This window comes from Calliphora vicina, chromosome 1 (genome assembly GCF_958450345.1).
Source record: "Calliphora vicina chromosome 1, idCalVici1.1, whole genome shotgun sequence".
Taxonomy (NCBI): domain Eukaryota; kingdom Metazoa; phylum Arthropoda; class Insecta; order Diptera; family Calliphoridae; genus Calliphora; species Calliphora vicina.
Window position 1 is genome coordinate 15,738,217 of NC_088780.1, and position 25,313 is coordinate 15,763,529.

General features: G+C 31.6%; 2 protein-coding genes across 3 annotated transcripts; one reads left to right on the top strand and one right to left on the bottom strand.

The window, feature by feature from the left end:
- Positions 1–1,717: 1,717 nt before the first annotated feature.
- LOC135949545 (uncharacterized) lies at positions 1,718–17,165 on the bottom strand. 2 transcript variants are annotated; one of them, XM_065499136.1, is made up of 13 exons: positions 16,911–17,165; positions 13,954–14,304; positions 11,066–11,279; positions 10,318–10,389; positions 8,945–9,266; positions 5,935–7,144; positions 5,510–5,869; positions 4,984–5,441; positions 4,820–4,918; positions 4,442–4,752; positions 2,417–2,696; positions 2,175–2,351; positions 1,718–2,111 (listed from the first exon to the last, which is right to left on the bottom strand). In XM_065499136.1, the coding sequence occupies exons 2-13, from the start codon at positions 14,135–14,137 to the stop codon at positions 1,911–1,913; spliced, it is 3,888 nt and encodes a 1,295-aa protein (XP_065355208.1). In that variant the 5' UTR covers positions 14,138–14,304; positions 16,911–17,165; the 3' UTR covers positions 1,718–1,910. The 2 variants fall into 2 exon arrangements, with proteins under 2 accessions (XP_065355208.1, XP_065355209.1); XM_065499137.1 differs by lacking the exon at positions 10,318–10,389.
- A 904-nt stretch (positions 17,166–18,069) lies between these two features.
- On the top strand, positions 18,070–24,245 carry Snm1. Its single transcript, XM_065516368.1, has 3 exons — positions 18,070–19,098; positions 21,497–22,062; positions 22,129–24,245. Exons 1-3 carry the CDS (start codon positions 18,111–18,113, stop codon positions 23,911–23,913), a joined length of 3,339 nt encoding a protein of 1,112 aa, XP_065372440.1. The 5' UTR covers positions 18,070–18,110; the 3' UTR covers positions 23,914–24,245.
- Positions 24,246–25,313: the final 1,068 nt, after the last annotated feature.

Genomic DNA, 25,313 nt, shown 5'->3' on the forward strand with positions numbered 1-25,313 from the left:
AGAAAAGTCTTTCATTGAAAAGTCTTTCATTGAAAAGATTTTCTATAGAAAAGTCTTTCAATCAAAAGATTTTCTATAGAAAAGTCTTTCAATCAAAAGATTTTCTATAGAAAAGTCTTTCAATCAAAAGATTTTCTATAGAAGAGTCTTTCAATCAAAAGATTTTCTATAGAAAAGTCTTTCAATCAAAAGATTTTCTATAGAAAAGTCTTTCATTGAAAAGATTTTCTATAGAAAAGTCTTTCATTCAAAAGATTTTCTATAGAAAAGTCTTTCATTGAAAAGATTTTCTATAGAAAAGTCTTTCATTGAAAAGATTTTCTATAGAAAAGTCTTTCAATCAAAAGATTTTCTATAGAAAAGTCTTTCAATCAAAAGATTTTCTATAGAAAAGTCTTTCAATCAAAAGATTTTCTATAGAAGAGTCTTTCAATCAAAAGATTTTCTATAGAAAAGTCTTTCAATCAAAAGATTTTCTATAGAAAAGTCTTTCATTGAAAAGATTTTCTATAGAAAAGTCTTTCATTCAAAAGATTTTCTATAGAAAAGTCTTTCATTGAAAAGATTTTCTATAGAAAAGTCTTTCATTGAAAAGATTTTCTATAGAAAAGTCTTTCATTGAAAAGATTTTCTATAGAAAAGTCTTTCATTGAAAAGATTTTCTATAGAAAAGTCTTTCATTGAAAAGATTTTCTATAGAAAAGTCTTTCAATCAAAAGATTTTCTATAGAAAAGTCTTTCAATCAAAAGATTTTCTATAGAAAAGTATTTCAATTAAATGATTTGATATATTAAAGTGTATTAATTCGAAGATTTTCTATAGAAATGTATTTGCAAAGAAAGATTTTCTGTAGAAAACTGTACCAAACAATATGTTTTTTAACTGGCCTATAATAATATTTGTTGTATCATTTAATTCTAACAAGATTTGTTTAAATAAATCGGTGTTGATATAAATATATTCGCATCTTTTCATATTTGTTTATTTAACTTTGTCTAATGTAAAACAACTTTTACATTTTGAAACCTTAAGAAAAGTATAAAAAATTGTGTTTTCAAATGCCGCCATTATGTATTAAAGAAATAATTGTTTCTTTTTAGCTTAAAAAGTAAAATGTGTTAATTACTTTTGCATTTTTTTGTTTAATATAATTTGTAAGAACGACTAGATTAAAATATGGTAAATATGTAAAAAAAAAAATAACAAAGGGAACTAAAGTTTCTTAAAAGAAGAAGGCATGGAAATATCAACATGGATATTTCTCTAGTGTTGGATACATAATGAGTTTAAAAAGAGATAATACATATTTGGAAACAGGCAAATAACTAAATAAGGAATTGGAGATTAGTTTCAATACATTTATATGTAGGTATGTATGTAAATGTATCTATTTTTTTATGTATTTAATGGGTATATTTTGTAAAATATCTATTTATGTATCTATGTAGGTATGTAAATTTATAAATGGAAATATATTTATATATAGTCTAGAGATATCTAGATGTTTATGGTTGTGTATATAGTATGTATATGAGAATATAGATTAAAGTAGTTTGATTTCTTGATTTTGTTCTTTGTTTGTTTGTTGGTTTTTTTTTTAGAATTGTTCGAGTTAATGACTTAATTTGTTTTGAGTTATAATTTTAATTATAACATACATAATATTGATGTTGTTTTGTTTTGTTTGTGATTTTTATAACACATAAAAAGTGTTAGTTTTTGTTTATAGAGGAGGTTCTTATAAAATATTTCTTCACTTGGTTTTGTTTTGTTTTATCTAATAAAAAGTTAATAAAAAAGCAATTTACCATTGTATAACATTGTTTTCTTAAAGAGGGTGTGTGTGTGTAGAGTGTTGTGTGTGTATGTGGTGTTATGTTGGTTATGAATGAGAGCAGAGCATGTTGTCTTAGACAGTTGTTCCATAGGGATTGAAAACAGCTCTGGAACTGTCGGTATCCAAGGAAATATCCTCAGGACTGGCTAAATCTACACGTACATTGGAATTGGTACGCCTGCGGGCAGTTTGTGCTGCACCCCAATTACTTAGGGTCCAATGGAAACCAGAACTGGGTGGTTGTTCTTCGGCCACTTTAACTTGAGTGCAAACCTAAAACACAATCATACAAACACATATTCTTCTAAGAAATCTTAATAAACAAATTAATCATACCTCTCGATTTACACAAGGCAATGTTTCGGTGTTGTTGCCATTGGCAATACCAGAACCCGAACCTGTGGCCGAACCACCCGATTCTCTTGTACTACCCAAACTACTGCTGGATGCCAGCGAATCATTACTGGACTCTGTAACTGCTCCACGATAACGTGAAACTGTTTGAGCTACAGCCTGTTTCAAAAAAAGAAGAAAATTATCAAAATTCTATTCATGTTTCGTTTCTAATTAAAACCCACCATTGCATCACCACTTTGGCAATCTTCTATGGATTTTAATATCTCCCACACCAGTTCCGAGTCTAAAGGTATGGGATGTTCAGCATCACGATTGAAGATATTAATCGCTATATGTACAGGATGTGGTACCGGCAATGGTATCAATAACTTTTCCGATAAACTTTTGTCGTCCGACTTCTTTTTCCAGGGACGCCAGGGTTTATGAGTATCGGGAGTTTTTGTTTGCTGGGCAGCACGATGGGCACGAACGCGAGGTGTGGTCAAACCAACGGAAATGTCCCTTTAATAATTAACCAAAAAAACAAGGGAAAATATTATTAGAAAGCATTTTCAAATAAAAGATTTTCCATAGAAAACACTTTCAAACAAAAGATTTTCTATGGAAAAGTCTATCCAGTGAAAGATTTTCTATGGAAAAGTCTATCCAGTGAAAGATTTTCTATGGAAAAGTCTTTCCAGTGAAAGTTTTTCTATAGAAAAATCTTTCCAGTGAAAGTTTTTCTATAGAATAGTCATTCCAGTGAAAGTTTTTCTATAGAATAGTCATTCCAGTGAAAGTTTTTCTATAGAATAGTCATTCCAGTGAAAGTTTTTCTATAGAATAGTCATTCCAGTGAAAGATTTTCTATAGAATAGTCATTCCAGTGAAAGATTTTCTATAGAAAAGTCTTTTCAGTGAAAGATTTTCTATAGAAAAGTCTTTTCAGTGAAAGATTTTCTATAGAAAAGTCTTTCCAGTGAAAGATTTTCTATAGAAAAGTCTTTTCAGTGAAAGATTTTCTATAGAAAAGTCTTTCCAGTGAAAGATTTTCTATAGAAAAGTCTTTCCAGTGAAAGATTTTCTATAGAAAAGTCTTTCCAGTGAAAGATTTTCTATAGAAAAGTCTTTCCAGTGAAAGATTTTCTATAGAAAAGTCTTTTCAGTGAAAGATTTTCTATAGAAAAGTCTTTCCAGTGAAAGATTTTCTATAGAAAAGTCTTTCCAGTGAAAGATTTTCTATAGAAAAGTCTTTCCAGTGAAAGATTTTCTATAGAAAAGTCTTTCCAGTGAAAGATTTTCTATAGAAAAGTCTTTCCAGTGAAAGATTTTCTATAGAAAAGTCTTTCCAGTGAAAGATTTTCTATAGAAAAGTCTTTCCAGTGAAAGATTTTCTATAGAAAAGTCTTTCCAGTGAAAGATTTTCTATAGAAAAGTCTTTCCAGTGAAAGATTTTCTATAGAAAAGTCTTTCCAGTGAAAGTTTTTCTATAGAAGTCTTTCCAGTGAAAGTTTTTCTATAAAAAAGTCTTTCCATTGAAAGTTTTTCTATAGAAAAGTCTTTCCATTGAAAGTTTTTCTATAGAAAAGTCTTTCCATTGAAAGTTTTTCTATAGAAAAGTCTTTCCATTGAAAGTTTTTCTATAGAAAAGTCTTTCCAGTGAAAGTTTTATTATAGAAAAGTCTTTCCAGTGAAAGTTTTTTTATTGAAAAATCTTTCCAGTGAAAGTTTTTTATAGAAAAGTCTTTCCAGTGAAAGTTTTTATATAGAAAAGTCTTTAAAGTGAAAGTTTTTTTATAGAAGTCTTTCCAGTCAAAGTTTTTTTATAGAAAAGTCTTTCCAGTGAAAGTTTTTTTATAGAAAAGTCTTTCCAGTGAAAGTTTTTCTATAGAAAAGTCTTTCCAGTGAAAGTTTTTCTATAGAAAAGTCTTTCCAGTGAAAGTTTTTCTATAGAAAAGTCTTTCCAGTGAAAGTTTTTCTATAGAAAAGTCTTTCCAGTGAAAGTTTTTCTATAGAAAAGTCTTTCCAGTGAAAGTTTTTCTATAGAAAAGTCTTTCCATTGAACGTTTTTCTATAGAAAAGTCTTTCCAGTGAATGTTTATCTATAGAAAAGGATATCCAGTGAAAGATTTTCTATAGAAAACAGTGAGATTTTCTATAGGAAAGTCTTTCCAGTGAAATATTTTATATAGAAATGAAAGATTTTCTATAGAAAAGTTTTCCAAATGAAAGATTTTCTATAAAAAAATTAAATTCAAATTTCTTACCGTTTATCTGGTTTTCTGAAAGTTAAAGTTATTCTAGATCTAGGATTAAAGGCGGTCACTTCCAAAAATGGTAAATGCACTTGTACATTACCACGCGGAGCATACACATTGCCCAGGAGATCTAAGCCCTTGGAGCCAATAACATCCGTGGCATTTTGTACCATTTCGGTGTAACGTGTCAAATCCAAAGTGGGATGTGGTTCCAATTTGAAGTGAGTATCGTTTTCCATAAGAGGTGTTAGAAAATCTAAGCTAAATACTTCGGTATAGATAAGGCCAGCTAAACCGGGCCAATCATTAACCGTTAAGCCCTAAAATATTGTAAAATTATATTTACGTTTTATATAATAAAAGACATATGTTTAACAAATTCCCTACCTTATTATCCCAAAATTCATCCTCACTTATGGATAACCTAGCTATAATATGCGACGGATAGTATTTCTCCAATATATGGGCGGCAAGTTGTATGGCAATCTGAATAGGGTTAACATAATATAAGGTTAATTAGGTATTTGTTGCTAAATGTTAGTTGAAGTTACCTTTAATTCCTTGGTATTAAGTTTTATTCTTGTCTTGACTTGAGTGGTCAAGGCGGTTTGCAATTCTCGCCTTCTTTTCTCCAATTTCTCATGCAATGTGGTCATCAAGTCTTGGGCCTCACGATCCAAAGACAAATAGGGTCCGGTTTTCGATAGCTGTGCCGAGAAGGGTCCAAAACAAGCCTCTACAAATTGGGAGAAATCCTTTTGTGGCTGTAGTATTATACGTTCCATGGCATGTTGATACGCTTGCAATTCATCCAATTCCATTTTAGCTTCAAAAGCCGCCAAAGCTTGTTCCGGTCTAATGATAAAGTAATAGTCGAGAGCCAAGCCAGGACCAGCTATACGTCTAACAGCCAAACTATCGGAAGCGGGTATGCGGCCACATTTTTTAATAAACAAATGAAAAGTAAGAGAATCCCACAGCAAACGCAAAGAATAACGCACTACACCAACTTTAAGTTCAAAAATAAACAAATTTATTACAAATATTTAACATTAATTAAATCTTTCAGTTACTTACCTATTAATATCAGACCGGAAACCAAGGGACACAATATACTGGCCACCAATACTGCCGCAATGGGTTGTATACAGCCTTGTATGAAAATATTCCATATTATTGCCTCCAATAAAATACAATAACGATTGCGCGCATTGTCCGGCGAGTCCAGGTCATAAATTAATATCATATAAAGATGTAACAAAATGGTGAAGATGGGAATCCAAAAGGGTGCTGTCAAGGCCAATATAATGCTAAGCAAACTACAGGCCAAGCACAGTAAGGGAAAGGCAAACAATATAACCACAGTGCCCAGAAAACCTTTGACAAAATAATTCCAAACACGATTTAAATTGCGCGTAAAACCTTTGCCTATAAAACCTTTAATACAAAATCAACACAAATTACTTTCGTTTTTAACAATATATTTTTAATATAAAACCTACCCGTATCCGGTTCGGTCTCAAAATGCGTTCTTGATTTTGATATGTGACGCCAGAGCTCTATTAGCCGTGAGGCCATAGTCTGTGTTATGCTTGTCTTGCGCGGAAAAAGGGTGCCATTGATTTGTGACAACTCTAGGTCTGGCATGAAAGGCTTAACACAGAACAGGGCTCTTAAACTTAAGGGACTACACCAGGGCACCAAAATGCCCAACAGAAACATCATATTCCAGGTCCAACACCAAGTGCGCTGCATCAAATTCAATAAACGCCAGAAAGGCCATCTGGTGCTGGTAGTACGCACAATTTCCTTTTCCACTAAAAATACTGGCTGACTAGGATCTGATCGGGGCGTTACTATGGAAGTGGCCTGTTGACTAATGACCGTGGGTATAACATCCGATTGACCTTGGAAATTTCTACGTATAATCCAAGATTTGGGCGACCATATGCGACAGGCCCATTGAAAACTACGAGTGGGCGTTTTGGCATTTTTCAACTCCTTCAGCAACACCGGTTCACGTTCTTTCATAAAGGCCAGATCACGTCCCAAAAAGTAGGCAGTTTGATGTAGATTATGTTTGGTGCTCATTTTCAAGGCTTCCTCATGGGCCGACCAGGATGACTTGGACAGTTTACTTTCCTCGGCATGCCTCAATTTCGAACGCAACCAGGGTGCTACCCGCGACAACACCGAGTGATCATTCGATAAACATTTCTGATGATCTTCACGCGAGCGTTTAATATCCTTTTGTACCTTATCCACTGCCTTGTACATAATCACCACCGACTGGGCCTGCTGCACTAATAACTCGGGTATACCGTCGCCGAGTTCGGCCAACTTTGGATTGGATAATATTGAAGTGTATACCCGTTGTAGGTACTCTTTCATTACAGCCTCATTAACTTCCTCTTCGATTTCTTTGTCCGTCAACTTTTTAGCTCTCAATTCGGCTATTAAACGTTCGCGGAAGTGTAGAAACCAACCGCGCGTTTCTCTCTCCAGTATGCCAATTAGTATGGGCAAAGCTTTGCGCATTACATCGCGACAAAAAAGTCGTAGATCGATTTCTTGTCCTTTGGGTGTTAGGAAGAGATATGGCACTGGCTGTGAGACCTCGCAACTATTGAAATCAAATTTCTCCATGGTGGCACGTCTTAACATTTTGCGGACATAAGAGCATAAACCATCCAAGCAGTCTTCAAATTCGGACTGGAAGGAAGAAAATGAAGAAAGTGTGAAATAAATACAAAAAAATTTAAATTTAAAATTTTTACTCAAAATTAAATTTTTCACTAAAAATTAAACTTTTCTCTCGAAATTAAATTTTTAAATAAAAATTAAATTTTTCATTAAAAATTCAATTTTTCATTAAAACTCAAGTTTTCATTCAAAATTCCTTTTTTACTAAAAATTAAATTTTTCACTAAAAATTAAAATTTTCTCTAAATAATAAAAATCGAACTAAAATCTGATCTATAATCTGAACTAGAAGTAGAATCTAAACTAGAAATTTCAAATTTTTACTCCAAATTAAATTTTTCACCAACAAATTTTTCAATAAAAATTTGTTTCATTAAAAATTAAATTTTTACATAATTTCTCCCCAAATAATCAAAATAAAAATCGAACTAGAATCTGAACTAGAATCTGAACTAGAATCTGAACTAGAATCTGAACTAGAATCTGAACTAGAATCTGAACTAGAATCTGAACTAGAATCTGAACTAGAATCTGAACTAGAATCTGAACTAGAATCTGAACTAGAATCTGAACTAGAATCTGAACTAGAATCTGAACTAGAACTGAACTAGAACTGAACTAGAACTGAACTAGAACTGAACTAGAACTGAACTAGAATCTGAACTAAAACTAGAACTGAACTAAAACTAGAACTGAACTAAAACTAGAACTGAACTAAAACTAGAACTAAAACTAGAACTGAACTAAAACTAGAACTGAACTAGAACTGAACTAAAACTAGAACTGAACTAAAACTAGAACTGAACTAAAACTAGAACTGAACTAAAACTAGAACTGAACTAGAACTGAACTAGAACTGAACTAGAACTGAACTAGAACTGAACTAGAACTGAACTAGAACTGAACTAGAACTGAACTAGAACTGAACTAGAACTGAACTAGAACTGAACTAGAACTGAACTAGAACTGAACTAGAACTGAACTAGAACTGAACTAGAACTGAACTAGAACTGAACTAGAACTGAACTAGAACTGAACTAGAACTGAACTAGAACTGAACTAGAACTGAACTAGAACTGAACTAGAACTGAACTAGAACTGAACTAGAACTGAACTAGAACTGAACTAGAACTGAACTAGAACTGAACTAGAACTGAACTAGAACTGAACTAGAACTGAACTAGAACTGAACTAGAACTGAACTAGAACTGAACTAGAACTGAACTAGAACTGAACTAGAACTGAACTAGAACTGAACTAGAACTGAACTAGAACTGAACTAGAACTGAACTAGAACTGAACTAGAACTGAACTAGAACTGAACTAGAACTGAACTAGAACTGAACTAGAACTGAACTAGAACTGAACTAGAACTGAACTAGAACTGAACTAGAACTGAACTAGAACTGAACTAGAACTGAACTAGAACTGAACTAGAACTGAACTAGAACTGAACTAGAACTGAACTAGAACTGAACTAGAACTGAACTAGAACTGAACTAGAACTGAACTAGAACTGAACTAGAACTGAACTAGAACTGAACTAGAACTGAACTAGAACTGAACTAGAACTGAACTAGAACTGAACTAGAACTGAACTAGAACTGAACTAGAGCTGAACTAGAACTAGAACTGAATAACAATTAAATTTTTCACTAAAAATTAATTTTTTCTACAAAAACATAATTTTTCTCTAAATAATAAAAATCGAACTAGAACTGATTCAATTAAATTTTTCACTGGAATCCGAATTAGAACCTGAACTAAAACGTTTTAATAGATTTATTAAAAATCATCCCCTCCACTTACCCTGCACACTAGTTCCGCTATGAGGAAACGACATCTTTCCTCCTTAATCTTATAATCCAAATTGTGAGCCAACAAAGCGGGTACACCAATAAACATATCGACCACCCTCACTAGGCCATGCAACAGAGCGTGTATAGCATGATATACCGAAAAGAAATGAGAAAATATACGGCCTCGAGCAGTGACCACTAGAAAACGGGCGGCCAAAGCTAAATCGCTTAAAAATGAATCGTGAGCTCGTAGAGTGCCTTTTTGCAATAGCTGCGATAAACGCCATTTATGAACCTGGCCCGGGAAATGCAAACTAGGCACATTAAATTCTCTGTGAAATGAAATAGGCAACAATTTATATAAGAAATTATTCAAAAAAAAAAAACAAATAATTTTTTTATTATAACTAAACTACAATGTTAACATGCAGACACACTTAATATATCAGAGTCTATAATATAAATATAACGAATTGTGATTTTTTTAATATATAATTAAGCCAGCTTTAAGTTTATGAGCGCCACCAATACAATACACTTTAGGGTGTTTTAGGGTTAAGGATTTAAAGCTAACATAAAAGAATAAAAAAAAAATAATGAACTAAATTAATGATGTTTGGTCATGATAATGATGGTTGATGATGTTAGGAGGCGGACGTTAGGGGTTATTTATTAATATTTTTTTGTGATTTATACAAATACAAATTGTTAGAAAGTGAAAAAATAAGTAAAAGACATGTAAAACGTAAAAAGGGTAAACATTGAGTATTGATTTTTGTTAATTATACATAATTTTAGAAATGTAAATAAATGTTTAGTTACTATTAACATGCAAAATAATAATATTGATTAATGCAGAATTTTTAAAAATGATGACCGATCTAGTGGGTCATAAGGCCTGCAGTGTTTGATAACTAGAAATATACATTATTAGTTAGTGAAATACTATTACATAAACTGAATGAAAGTTTTTGTAATACCTAAAATTATATATTCTTCAATAATTTAAGTTTATTTAATCAGATTTGCATTTAGTTTTCATATATTTTTATATTTGTTACTATTATATTAGTCCTCTCAGGGTATTTGATATTGGACGTCTTTTTCCTTTACTCAAGACTTTTAAAATTATATTAATGTTTAAATATTTTAAAATCAGCAACATTTACTTAAATCATTTTTAATAAAACACACAATATTACAACATTTATACACATATATATCTTTCTTAATGAAAACACAATAAATATAATTCGAATTAAAACTAATATAATACAAAGAAACATCTTAAATATTGTAGAAATTATGTAGAAAATAATAAAATTGAAATTCAAAAAGAAAAGAAAAAAATTAAATTAGTTTATTATTGTTGAATGTATTTACCCATTTTTACGTATGGTTTCCAATTGTTCCAAAGTTAATTTCTTGGGTTTTCCATATTTATCCTTTTGTAAGCTTTTGGTTTTTGTTTTATTTTTTAGTTTTAGATTTCAAGTTTTCGATTTTTATTCAATTTTTTTTAGAGGTGATTAATTTGTTTGGTTAATGCGTTAAAATATAAATATAACAATATAAAAAAAATGATTGGTTTTGGGTGAATTGTATAGCCAAAGTAGAAGATTATGATTTATAGTTACTACGTAGTATATAAATACAATAAATTTAATAAATTTTTAAACATATTAAACTAAGGAAAATATTCAAATGGTAAGGTAATTGAATGAAAAGATAAAAAAATGAGAGATGTTTAGAGATTAATTCAAAACATGCAGCAGGTGAACAAACAATAATAATATGAAGTGAATAATTAAAATAACATTGAAATTAAATTGAGCAATTTGTTAAACAACTAATAAATATGAAAACATTTGCTTGTGGTTTATCAAAAAAAAAGGAAACAAAAGTAACAAAGAAAATTACATCCCCAAAGACAAAATAAATTTTTAAATGTTGTTTTACTTTTGGAGATTATTATTAGCTTTTATTACGCAGAAAATAATATAAATAAATAAAATAAATAAAGACAATGGCAAAATAATATTAATCAAAATTAAATATGTATATTTTTTTTAAGAATTTCTTTTAAATATTTAATAAAAACCTAAAAATTTATAATATTCGAATTGCTTACCCATTTTCACGTAATGATTTTAATTGAGAATTCGTAAGACGCCGAGGATCACCGGTGCCATCTGAGGCCACTGCATCGAGCTCATCAAAGGGTGGTGCTATAAATAAGTCCCTTAAATTAATGGGTCTGGGTTTACGATTGCCTACCGTATTGGAGCCATTATTGCCAGAACTGCTTAGGGTTAAAGCAGCTGCGGAAAGGGGTTGAGGAAGAACTGCAATAGATAAAAACAAAATTAGAAAACTATTACAACTAATATTTTAAACTTTGCCTAAGACAATATTTGTATTTATGACAATGTATATGAATGTCAAGACTATGTCAATGTGCATGTCTATGTCAATGTTTATGTGAGTGTCAGTGTCAATAACGATGTCTAGTTCTAGTTTTTATTCTAGTTTAGAGTCTAGTTCAGATTCTAGTTCAGTTCTAGTTCAGATTCTAGTTCTGATTCCAATTCAGATTCTAGTTCAGATTCTAGTTCAGATTCTAGTTCAGTTCTAGTTCAGATTCTAGTTCTGATTCTAAATCAGATTCTAGTTCAGATTCTAGTTCAGTTCTAGTTCAGTTCAAGTTCAGTTCTAGTTCAGTTCTAGTTCAGTTCTAGTTCAGTTCTAGTTCAGTTCTAGTTCAGTTCTAGTTCAGTTCTAGTTCAGTTCTAGTTCAGTTCTAGTTCAGTTCTAGTTCAGTTCTAGTTCAGTTCTAGTTCAGTTCTAGTTCAGTTCTAGTTCAGTTCTAGTTCAGTTCTAGTTCAGTTCTAGTTCAGTTCTACTTCAGTTCTAGTTCAGATTCTAGTTCAGATTCTAGTTCAGTTCTAGTTCAGTTCTAGTTCAGTTCTAGTTCAGTTCTAGTTCAGTTCTAGTTCAGTTCTAGTTCAGTTCTAGTTCAGTTCTAGTTCAGTTCTAGTTCAGTTCTAGTTCAGTTCTAGTTCAGTTCTAGTTCAGTTCTAGTTCAGTTCTAGTTCAGTTCTAGTTCAGTTCTAGTTCAGTTCTAGTTCAGATTCTAGTTCAGATTCTAGTTCAGTTCTAGTTCAGTTCTAGTTCAGTTCTAGTTCAGTTCTAGTTCAGATTCTAGTTCAGATTCTAGTTCAGATTCTAGTTCAGATTCTAGTTCAGTTCTAGTTTAGATTCTAGTTCTGATTCTAATTCAGATTCTAGTTCAGATTCTAATTCAGATTCTAGTTCAGATTCTAGTTCAGTTCTAGTTCAGATTCTAGTTCTGATTCTAAATCAGATTCTAGTTCAGATTCTAGTTCAGATTCTAGTTCAGATTCTAGTTCAGATTCTAGTTCAGTTCTAGTTCAGTTCTAGTTCAGATTCTAGTTCAGATTCTAGTTCAGATTCTAGTTCAGTTCTAGTTCAGTTCTAGTTCAGTTCTAGTTCAGTTCTAGTTCAGTTCTAGTTCAGTTCTAGTTCAGTTCTAGTTCAGTTCTAGTTCAGTTCTAGTTCAGTTCTAGTTCAGTTCTAGTTCAGTTCTAGTTCAGTTCTAGTTCAGTTCTAGTTCAGTTCTAGTTCAGTTCTAGTTCAGTTCTAGTTCAGTTCTAGTTCAGTTCAGTTCTAGTTCAGTTCAGTTCTAGTTCAGTTCTAGTTCAGTTCTAGTTCAGTTCTAGTTCAGTTCTAGTTCAGTTCTAGTTCAGTTCTAGTTCAGTTCTAGTTCAGTTCTAGTTCAGTTCTAGTTCAGTTCTAGTTCAGTTCTAGTTCAGTTCTAGTTCAGTTCTAGTTCAGTTCTAGTTCAGTTCTAGTTCAGTTCTAGTTCAGTTCTAGTTCAGTTCTAGTTCAGTTCTAGTTCAGTTCTAGTTCAGTTCTAGTTCAGTTCTAGTTCAGTTCTAGTTCAGTTCTAGTTCAGTTCTAGTTCAGTTCTAGTTCAGTTCTAGTTCAGTTCTAGTTCAGTTCTAGTTCAGTTCTAGTTCAGTTCTAGTTCAGTTCTAGTTCAGTTCTAGTTCAGTTCTAGTTCAGTTCTAGTTCAGTTCTAGTTCAGTTCTAGTTCAGTTCTAGTTCAGTTCTAGTTCAGTTCTAGTTCAGTTCTAGTTCAGTTCTAGTTCAGTTCTAGTTCAGTTCTAGTTCAGTTCTAGTTCAGTTCTAGTTCAGTTCTAGTTCAGTTCTAGTTCAGTTCTAGTTCAGTTCTAGTTCAGTTCTAGTTCAGTTCTAGTTCAGTTCTAGTTCAGTTCTAGTTCAGTTCTAGTTCAGTTCTAGTTCAGTTCTAGTTCAGTTCTAGTTCAGTTCTAGTTCAGTTCTAGTTCAGTTCTAGTTCAGTTCTAGTTCAGTTCTAGTTCAGTTCTAGTTCAGTTCTAGTTCAGTTCTAGTTCAGTTCTAGTTCAGTTCTAGTTCAGTTCTAGTTCAGTTCTAGTTCAGTTCTAGTTCAGTTCTAGTTCAGTTCTAGTTCAGTTCTAGTTCAGTTCTAGTTCAGTTCTAGTTCAGTTCTAGTTCAGTTCTAGTTCAGTTCTAGTTCAGTTCTAGTTCAGTTCTAGTTCAGTTCTAGTTCAGTTCTAGTTCAGTTCTAGTTCAGTTCTAGTTCAGTTCTAGTTCAGTTCTAGTTCAGTTCTAGTTCAGTTCTAGTTCAGTTCTAGTTCAGTTCTAGTTCAGTTCTAGTTCAGTTCTAGTTCAGTTCTAGTTCAGTTCTAGTTCAGTTCTAGTTCAGTTCTAGTTCAGTTCTAGTTCAGTTCAGTTCAGTTCTAGTTCAGTTCTAGTTCAGTTCTAGTTCAGTTCTAGTTCAGTTCTAGTTCAGTTCTAGTTCAGTTCTAGTTCAGTTCTAGTTCAGTTCTAGTTCAGTTCTAGTTCAGTTCTAGTTCAGTTCAAGATTATCAATGTGAAAGCCTATGTCAATATTTATGTGATGTCAATGTCTAGGCCAATGTTTATTTCAATATTCCAACAAACAAAACTTCTTACCAATGGGAAATGTTTTCCAATGATATAGGAACTGTTCAGCAACAGTTTTTATTTGCTGTACTAGCTGCTCAACCTCGGCTGGTGCCCCTACCAGATTTACGGTGAATTGTACTGGTTCACGTTCTGGTCCAGCCAGTGTTAATGGACGCAATTGCTGAGCCGATGTACTGGTAGATAAAGGCATTTTTCTTAATACACAGCGACTTTTAAAATATTAATTTTACTTCTTTTTTTTGGGTTTTTTTTTTTTTGCTCAATTTAAAACGAATAGTTCGTATTAAAATTTGTTTAAATAGTTTTAGCCATTTTTATGTTTTCTTTGGAGAAAAAGTTTGTGTCGCTATCTAAAATCTGAAAGAAAGGAAATGGGAAGCAAAAATATAGCTATTATCTTTAAATTTTATTTAAAACTTAATAGAAATGAAAAGAGTTGAAGAAATTTAATGGATTTTCCATTATATGTATGAATGCATGTATTTATTGTAAAATATTGAAGGTTTCTACTGACAATATTTCCAATATTTAGAGATGAATAATAATTTGTGAGATTTGTATAGAAAATTCCTGGGAACTATTTGCAAAATATAGTAATTATTTTGAACTTTCTATTTGTGATTTTAGAATTGAATTTATTCTGGAAATATGTTAAATTTTACTGTGTAATAATTCAAGTTGCTTGATGATTTATATGACATTTAATCTAAAAAATTATGAAATATTCTATAACTACTCCAGATTTTGGCAAGACTCTTCATAATACCAAGCTTTTCGTATTGTCTCTTTATGTCTGATATTCTAACTGGATAACAGACAGACATAAATATGTTTGTGATTGATTTTGTTTTTCGTGTAGACAAGAGAATCTTTTATTTGATTTAAACACATTTTTATAGACACTGTGTTATTTGCGAAACATATTTTTCCCATCAAAATATAATAAAACTCACACATATTTTCTTATTCCACAATAAAATTGTGAAATGTTTATGTTTCGGAAATATTTTCCTCAATTTTCATTGTTGTTTTTTGCATAATAAAATATTTTCCTAAAAATATTTGCATGATATCATTCATACTATAGCAAACAGAAAAAAAAACTTATAATTAATTAATGGAACAATTAACTAAAGGAAAAGCGAACAAAAGCAATTACACTTGTTAAATAAAAAAATATGTAGGTACATACTACACACATATTAAAGAGAACAATAACTTAATTCGGTACTTTATATAAATTCTTATTGAAAAAGTAAAAATGTGCAATTAATGGATGAATGAAAACAGGACAATAAATTTAAAACAAAAAAACGTTTTGCTTAAATTGTGTTTTAATGAAGTTGATGATAGTGCATTGTTGTTGTCTTAATATTCTTGTTTTACTCTTTAATGCTCTGATGATTTTTTGTTGTTTTTTTTAATACAGCAACAACAATGAAAGTAAAGTTGCAGTGTTACCCTAAACAAGAAATATTTAAAAAAAAATAACTCAGCTAGGGGTAAATTAGCTACAATCTATAGAGAAAAAATATATATATTTAACTTTTATTATGCAGTTAAGTGTTTGCTTAATAAAATTATGGTTAACTATTTTGATAAATAAAACTCCTTACATGAATTTAATGGCAACACTTAAAAAAACACCGTATTATTTTCTTTTGACATCTATCTCTCCCCCCACCAAAAAAAAAAAACAATGGAGCAAATACAACAATAACAAGTAAGAGTGCTATATTCGGCTATGCCGAATCTTATATACCCTTCACCTTTGTTGTGGATGCATTATTATTTTTTATAATTAGTATATATGTATGTACATTGCCCACTTTCAGCGTACAGCATCCTAAATTTATCAAGAACACAAAAAACAACAACAACGCCAAACGAAACAGAACACCAAAAGAAAAAACAAAAACAAAATACGCAAGGCAATGAAACCAACACACATCCAAACATACGTTTAATTGTATAAAAAACAACAACAACGCCAAAAGAAACAAAACACAAAAGAAAAACAAAATACGCAAAGCATGCACATTCAAACATACGATTTGTTGATTTTTTGTCAAAAAATCCAACACACAACCAAACATACGTTTAATTGTATAAAAAGAACAACAACGCCAAAAGAAACAAAACACAAAAAAAAACAAAATACGCAAAGCTTGCACATCCACACAACCAAACAAACGGTTAGTTGTATAAAAAACAACAACAACGCCAAAAGAAACAAAACACAAAAAAAACAAAATACGCATAGCTTGCACATCCAACCATACGTTTTGTTGTTTTTTTGTCAAAGCATGCAATACATTGTGTTTTTTGATGAAATTTTCAGAGGTTGTCTCGGATTTTTGCTCATATCTCCGTTATTTATGGACGGATTTTGCTGATTTTAAATAGCAAAATTCTCGAAAGTATGTCTGACAGAATTGTTGAAGATTTGGATCCCGGAGATATCTGGGGCCTTCAGAAAATTGATTTCAACAGACAGACAGACAGACAGACGGACAGACAGACAGACAGACAGACGGACATGGCTTAATCGACTCCGCTATCTATAAGGATCCAGAATATATATACTTTATAGGGTCGGAAATGAAAAATGTAGAAATTACAAACGGAATGACAAACTTATATATACCCTTCTCACGAAGCTGAAGGGTATAAAAAAAAATATACACAGAGAATCAATGAATGAAGTAATACAAGGAGAAGACAAGAGTAAACGAAGAAGTATCAGCAGCGACGTATAAAAAACAAGAAATACACAACTATTTTTGTGTTAAACTTTTTCTTGCTTCTGCTTCAAAAACTCACACAAATATTTCATTGAATTAAATGAAAATCTTTTTAATTAACAGCCAACATAATTCTTAATTCTTTTTTTGCTTAAACAATTTAAATTTTTCACAATAATTGCTCTTTTTTTGGTATTAATTTCATAGATTTTCTTTTACCTTTTTTTCTAGTTACACTCTAAAATTGTATTATAGATTTTTTCCCATTATTAGGGTTAGTTGAGGTCTGTTTTTTTTCAATTGGCTTAAATTAACATATTTTCACAGATTTTCTTAACGTTTTTCAATTAAAAACCACTTAAAACTCATTTTTGATAGATTTTTATAATTTTAAACATGTTTTTGGGGATTTTATTAATAATTTTTTAAATTTTCGTAGGACCTGTGTGACTTTTTTAATGCTATTTTTATGAAAAATTGTACAAAACTGTGTTAAAAGAAAACCAAGGTTGAGTAATTAAGTATTCAATGTGTTGCCATTTTAGGAAATTTTAAAGTTTAGCAAAATAGTATGAATTTTTATTAAATTTATTTTCTTATTTAATTTAAATTCTAATTAATTTTACCGCTACTTTTAACTGGTTTGAATCGGTAGTCAGCCTTGAATTTACTACAAATATAATTAATATCCCTTATTTAAAAACTTTCTTGAATTGAATTTCTGTTCAAAATTTGTGTTTTACCCTTCACCATGAGTGAATCAATGTTCATAAGCCCCAAATAACTTACATACATGATTTATACATCAATATATCCTCTATAGTCCGGCTTAGGTTGCTATTTAAATTCGGGAAAACATGGTCCATATTTTTCTGAGATATAAGCAAAAAACCACAACTACCTCGATTTTTGACCTATTTTTTATCTGGATTGCTAAGTCATTGCAAGGACAATATGGATATCTAATGATAGCAATTTCAAAAACTTTCCCAACGCTATAAAAATTTAGACCGACAATGGGTGAAAAGCGTGAAAAAAATAAAAAAAATTTGATACGGTTTTTTTTAGCGAACATATCGTTTCACCTAAAAGATTTTTTATTTAAATTTTTGACATAAATCAAGATCATCGAAACAGCTTGCATTTTAATAATTTTGTTGGTGTTTAAAAGTTTGTTTGATCTCTCATAGTTTAGGAGTTATAAGAATGTTTTTTAAAATTTATTTTCTATGTGGCAATAATAATTCGTGGTTGTAAAATCACGTACCTAAACTATTATTTAATACTTAATACTTTATTTTGCAAGTGTGTGATAAAAACCCGCTAATAGTGTTTTTTCTTATCTTGACAGTTCGCCAAATGTAAATAAAATAAACAATTGGTGAAATTCTGCTAAAATAAAAAATAAATTAACTAAAAATGCTGCAAACAAACAAAATTAAAATACGGGATCTTAAAGAATTGCAAGCGGACGATGTACTTATACCCAAAAATACCTTAACCCCATTAAGAAAACGAAAAAATGCTAAATCCGCCGCTAAAAGTAAAAAAGTGATCGTGCTGGAGCAAGACAATAAAAATATTATTGGTGATAATACTGCTAATACAAATACAGTTACAAAACAAACAACAAAAAACTTATTAAAAAGCGCCATAAAAGAAACACCGTCCAACCAAAAACGAATCGATTCATATTTCACTTCTTGTCCAAAAACTTACGAAATAAAATTAGTAACAGAAGAACCGGCAACGCAGTGTGTTAGAACTAAAGTAAAAACTACTGCGAAGAAAACTAAAAGTGCCAATAAAAATAAAAAGTCTCCAAGGCGAACAAAACTTAGGCGCAAGCGTTTATTTAGCGATACCACAGATGCAACAGCGGATCAGATGTCAAGTGTAAGCTCTATTAGGGAAATAAAATTGCAACCTGTATGTATAACCATAGATTCGGATAGTGAAGATGAGCCTGCTATTAAAAATGAAGCTGAAAGTCCGGCCGGCACACCTCAAACTAAAACAAACACTCCACCGGCTACAGTTATCAATGTTGTGGATAATCCGGCCACTTCCAGCAGTAGAGAAACATCCCTAGCCAATAATTCACAGACATTTCCATCATATACCTCTGCCTCATCTTTACCGTTTGGTCTAAGAACGTCTAACACTAGCTGTGGTCAAACCATACCTTCTACAAAATCCTCTACTGGTAGGACGAGTGTAACCAGGCGTAAAACCAAACCGTGTCCACCCTATAAAATCATAGAAAACACCACATTTGCGGTTGATGCCTTTCAATTCGGCTATATTGATAACGTTACGCACTATTTTCTTACGCATTTTCATGCTGATCATTATATTGGTTTGACAAAATCATTTGCAATGCCCCTATACATGAGTACGATAACGGGTAAGCATAAATTATCATTCATAATCTTTAAATTCTTAGAATAAAATTAATTATAAAAGATAAAACAATGCAACATATCAAGATCCCAGTAACAGTTTATATTTTAATAATTGTTTTCTATTAACGACTTCTCTGAAAACACTTTTTGTGTAAAACAACATTTTTTAAAATACTGTCATATAAATTCGTTTATCTAAAATTTGGAATGCCTCACCGAGAGAATTGAGAAAATTTTCTTATACACTTCCTCAATTTAAATCAAAATTATTAGAAACTAAGAGAGAGCATACACAAATGTTAACTCTTGTATGCTTATAATTAAGAGATCTACCAATACAAACAATATTATTAAAATATAAGCTTTTGTTATGATCTAAACAACAAACTAGCGTAAAAACCACTTTGTTCTATAGGAAATAATTTTGATAAATTAAGATGCGTCATAGGAATAAATGCATATGTATATTTACTAGAGATGTCAAACCCGAAAATCGCGGTATTTTTCGGTATTAGCAAATACCGATTGCCGGTATTTGTGAAAAACTCCTGGGATTTTTCTGGATTAACAAATCCCGGAAATTTACGGGATTTTTTATATTTTAAAAAGATTTTTGAAGCTCCCAAAATACCTAGAATGCTAAATTTCAGCATACTTTTAATACTAATCTCGCTTCAAATCCAAACGGAGCCAGTTTTTTTAATTTTAGACTTATGCCAAAAAATATATGTAAATCATCAGCCAAATTAAGAATAAAAACTTCCCGGCAGTTTGTTCCCTTTTCTCATTTATCCTATTCAAATTCTATGGGAATAATGAAAAAAGGGAAAAAACTCCAGCTGATTTTTTATTCATGATTGGGCTGCATGATTATGGAGAGAGAGAAGTTGTTGTTGTAGAAAAACTGAGAGGCTTCCATACATCGGTACTTCACATTCTTAGTTGATGAGGACGGCTGGTCATCCTCAGATCTAGCTCTCTTAATAGTCTCCTTTTGTGAGCCTTTAAGAGTGCTAGCAGGAGTTGAACCATCAGTTCTCACTCTTCAGTTTCTTTGACGTGGAATTGTAAACACTGCCAGTCGGAAATTTCCCTGCACTCTTCACCCTTGGTACCAGTAAAGATGACGGTGATGTCCTACTACCATCCACAGATCTTGACGATGCCCTGAGCGCTTCAAAAGTTGGAGCATCAGCATCTGCATGACTCTCCCAAGATGAAACCCCACCCCAAAACTGCAGTTACAGGACCGTAAATTCTTTCAAATTCTTTGAGAAGATATTTCTTCTTTAAGGTAAATGAAGCCGGATCTCTCTTCTCCATCTTAGCCAGATAAGCTAGAGACTTCCAGGTTCCGATCCTAGCTTTCTCTTCCTTCATTCGGCTGGCATTAAATAAAATATCACGTGAAAGGGCACTTGGCAACTCCTCCACGACGACCTACTGTACAAGCTTGGTGACCTCAATGCCCTTGTCCTCATCGGTGGGAGGTGAACCCTCTGTCTTCTAACTGTTTGTAGATATTACAGCGATATCGCACCTAGTCAGAGAGCAGAGCCATCTCCTCGAACTTTTGAATAGTACTCGATTTTTCAACAATCGCAGAAGACCACCATCCACATCCAAAACCCTAACCTGATCTCCGTTAGGATAACACCTCCCTCTAATTAATCATCATTCCCCACATATTCCAGTACGTCTCTGAAAGCCGTAGCTTCAAACCCAGCTACCACTTCATCAGTACTCACATCCTTTCCAATTAACCTTTTACCTTCAATCTTGTTCCCATGAGTGAAGGCATGCGCGGACTAGCCAACTAACATGCAACAGCGTTTTGTCCAGACGCTAAGGGGAGCTGTTAGCGGTTAGTTTGTTTAAGCACTAACTAACCATTATAACCCTCGGCACTTCTACCAACCACGTTGTCCATCTTGTTGAACAATTAAATTTTAATTCAATAATTTTCTGTAATTTTCACGAATCTGACGAAATATTTTAAATTGACTAAAAAGGACCTTCACCAAATTATACTTTAAAATAAAAATTTTATATATTGTTAAAAAAATTAAGTTTAAAAAAAAAAATTTCAAAATTTTTTTTTTTTCGAAATTGTTTTTATAATTTTTTCCAAATTTCTTTTTAAATTTTTTCCAAATTTTTTTTTAAATTTTTTCCAAATTTTTTTTTTAAATTTTTTCCAAATTTTTTAAAAAATATTTTTTTAAATTAGTGAAAAAAATTTTTTTTGGTGAAATAAAAATTCGGGTTAAAAAATATATTTCCCGATTTTGACCCATTGTAGGTCCAACTTACTATATTCATTCAAAGAACAAAAAACCAATATATCTTTTTTAAAAACTTCTTTAATCAACTTTAACATAATTTTTCTTTTCATTTAAGCCCGTTTATTACGCACCTTTATACCCGTCCAAGAACAATACATCCACGAACTGGAGCTCAATGAACCCTACATAATAAATGACATTGAAGTAACGGCACTGGATGCCAATCATTGTCCCGGTTCGATTTTATTAGTTTTTAAATTTCCCCAAACCAACAAATGTATACTACATACTGGCGATTTTAGAGCCTGGCATGGCATGGAATCAGAGCCAATATTTTGGAATAATCCAATACACACCATCTATTTGGATACCACTTATTTATCAGATAAATATTCCTTCTGTACACAAGATGAATCCATAACAAAGGCAAAAGTTTTAATAGAACAATTTATTGAAAAGCATTCCGGCAAACGTATACTCTATATATGCGGTTCGTATATTATAGGAAAAGAGAAATTCTGGTCAAAATTGGCAGAAGACTATGATTTAAAAGTGTGGGCTGAAGGTAATCGTTATAAGGCTTTAAAGGCCATAAATGAAGAGCAATTTAATAGAATACTGGTGGAAGATCCATATGAGGCGAATATGCATGTTTTGGCAATGGCAAAAGTAACATATTTAGTAAGTATTTAAATAAAATTAATCGTATAGCTAATAATTTGTGTGTTTTTTCTATTTTCTACAAAGGAATTAGTGGAATACTTCAAATCATATCAACATCTATACGATATAGTGTTCGCTATACGGCCTAGTGGTTGGGAGAAGAATAGTAAACCTCGTTATGGTGGTAAAATCAATATAATAGGCATTGAGTATTCGGAACATTCCAGCTATACAGAAATGCAGCGTTTTGTTAAGTATCTAAAACCTCAACAGGTTCTTAGTACAGTGCCGACGGGTAAAGATCTCATGAAAACTGCTAAGATACCAATAAACTGGTATAAATACAATACACTGAAACCAACTAGCAACTATCAGCCCTCCATTGATAGTTTCATGGCTAGAACACCTCTAACAAATTCCTCTTTAAGATCACTCAGTACAAGAAGAGGTAGTGTGGAAAACATTGTATCACCCTTAAAATCTATTACACCCAATAATGGCGAGATTAATAATAATTTTGATACTGCAACAGCTATATCTTTGGTTTCTTCAAAACCTACAAAAACCAAAGAAATTGATAATGATATTAAAACAGAAATCAATTCTACACAAACACTAAATCAATTAAATTCCTATAATTTTCTGCTTAATACACCGCATCTGACCCGAACAACAACTTCAAAATGTTCTGCCAACTCAACGGAGGATTTTGAAAGGCCTGATCTGGTTATTAGCTTAAAAAAATTGCAGCGTATTAAAAAGGAAGTAAATAATAAAAAGCAAACCAACAATACAGTTAAAACTAAAACAAAAAAGTCGGAAAAAACACTTGCTTATACGACCAGAAAACTGCAGCAGACAAATAACAATATTAAAGAAAGAAATAACTTAAATAATTCAGAAGATTCAGCCGATTTATTCCAGCCTGAAAAGAACAAAGCAAAAGAAAATCCTATATTGAAATCTACCACAACTTCAACATATTCCTTATCCGACGATGAATTACCAACGACCAGCTATAAGAAATCCAAGACACTAGCAAGCAGCGGAAAAAGCACAAAGAAAAAATATGACATCATTAATGATTCAAATGTATTCAATCACAATTATTTGCCGGATATTAAAGAAGAATCGGAAGAAATAAACACTGATGCAAAAGAAAACATTGAAAAAGAAACAGGATTCTACAAATATAAAATGTCTAAACAAAATTCAACAAAACAGTTTAATATTTCTAACAAAACCCATGAAAATGAACAAAATTTAATAATTAACTTATCACAAAAACGAATCACTAGATCCAAAAGTAATTCCAGCAAAGCTACCACATCCTCTCACACATCCCAAAATAACAATGAACAAGAGTTTGAAAACAAATTGCTAAAAATAACACAGAAAAATAATAAAATGATCAACAATAGATCTCAACAAAACTCTACAAGAATTTTAGGTAAAGCTAAAGAAAATCCTATATACAAATCCAATACCACAACATCAATAGATTCCAGGTCCGAGGAGGAATTGCCAATCAACAACATTTTAACCAAACAATTTATAACTAACACTCTAACAAGCAGTGAAAGAAGCTCAGAGGAAGAAATGCGAAATACGAAATACATTAAAACGGCTATAAAAAGAAGCAACTCTAATCATAACTCAACGCCTTTTAAGAAGAAATCTACTACACTCAGCCTAGATGCCACAGCTATTTTGAATAATATTCTTGAGCATAATGAGGATTTCGATAGATTCAACTGTTCACAACTGGCTGGTCTAGTGGTGGAAAAGCTTCATAAAAACAATCCTGATAATAGTAAAGATCATATACCCAGCGAGTTGCTATCAGATGCAGATGATGATTGGATGTAATTATCAGGCAAATTGATGAATTTAAATTCAAATGAAAAACCATATGAGAACTCATTTCATCTGTGATTTTGTCCTTGTGGTTATATCATTATTTCTTTTATAAGTATCTTTAAGTTTATGTTATTTTGTATTAAAGTTTAAATCTAGTTGTATTTACACAAAATTCGCTTAAATAAGTTGAAGCAGATAAATTTTCCAAAAAAACTTTTAATCTTTAAAATCATTTTCTTTGTTTGTGTTGCGTATAGCTCTCTATATTTTTGTATGTATGTAGCTATCTATAGTTATTATCTTTTTTATATAAAATAAATAATATTTTTTTAAAACTTTTATGGGGGCTGTCTATTTCACTTAAAGGCAAGCCTGTTAAAAAGCATTGCGATTTTTGTGCTCAATAAATTGTAGGGTTAAATTTTTAAAGTATTTGCTTAATAAAGTGGAATACAATCGTATCGTTTTGCCATAAACACTAAACGAAATAATTTAATGGTGTGGACCAAAAATACTCATTGCAGTCCACAACCCAGTAACCCATGACAAAGCAGTAGCTCACCAGGGACTGATGCTGTAGTGGTTATATTTAGATGAATCATCCATGATTTTTACATTAGTGTGTCATTGGAAAGCAGTATTTAAAGAGCGGCTCTAAATTCGAATGCGAACATAGAACCAATGCAAGTCCGATGAATCGTCTTCTTTTTTTTTACAAAATACATTCAGTTTTATATGCATTGTGATAGATATTTGAAACAAATTTCGAGAAACACCAAAATACAAAATAATTTTTAATGAAATTAAATGAAAGCATATTTAATTCAGCCCTAAGAGAACTAGGAAACTATCAGCCCAATTATGAATAAAAATTCCCTGGGAATTTTTCCCCTTTTCTCATTTTTCCTATTCAAATTCAATGGGAAAAAACTCCCTCGGAATATTTTATTCATAATTGGGCTGTATATTTTGTAATAAGCTGTCCTGACTCTTTGACAACAGTACCTAACTATCGCCCAGGTTCTGGAAAACGTAAAACGCATTTCAACATGTTCTGAAAACCACGCGTTTTGCTATTCGTTTCAGTATACCTAGCGGTTTGAAAATCCAAACTTCTAGCGTTTTCGTTTGTCAGAACACCTGTTTGGCATTTTCAAATCAAAAACGCAAATTTTAAGCGATATGCGCTTTTCAGAACATGGGCGATATATGGGATAGTAAAAAACACCTAACTCATATCCCAGCAGTTCTAGGATACTGTCCCGAACTAGTGATTTTACATATCATTTAGGATGACAACATTATACGTGACTACAGTCATTTTAACACGCACATGTCCTAAGCAGTGGGTCAATTCAATATATTGGATTACAATGAGACTGTCTGATAGCTGCTACAAAGTAGTCAAC

What these genes read in the sequence shown, in the direction of transcription:
- Snm1 (XM_065516368.1), top strand. Translation starts at nt 18,111, where the DNA reads ATGCTGCAAACAAACAAAATTAAAATACGGGATCTTAAAGAATTGCAA. An exon ending in ATACATGAGTACGATAACGG is followed by an intron (nt 19,099 to 21,496) that starts GTAAGCATAAAT and finishes TTTTCATTTAAG; the next exon opens with CCCGTTTATTACGCACCTTT. An exon ending in TGGCAAAAGTAACATATTTA is followed by an intron (nt 22,063 to 22,128) that starts GTAAGTATTTAA and finishes TTTTCTACAAAG; the next exon opens with GAATTAGTGGAATACTTCAA.
- LOC135949545 (XM_065499136.1), bottom strand. Translation starts at nt 14,137, where the DNA reads ATGCCTTTATCTACCAGTACATCGGCTCAGCAATTGCGTCCATTAACA. An exon ending in ATGAATTTTGGGATAATAAG is followed by an intron (nt 4,753 to 4,819) that starts GTAGGGAATTTG and finishes ACAATATTTTAG; the next exon opens with GGCTTAACGGTTAATGATTG. An exon ending in TTCAGAAAACCAGATAAACG is followed by an intron (nt 2,697 to 4,441) that starts GTAAGAAATTTG and finishes TAATTATTAAAG; the next exon opens with GGACATTTCCGTTGGTTTGA.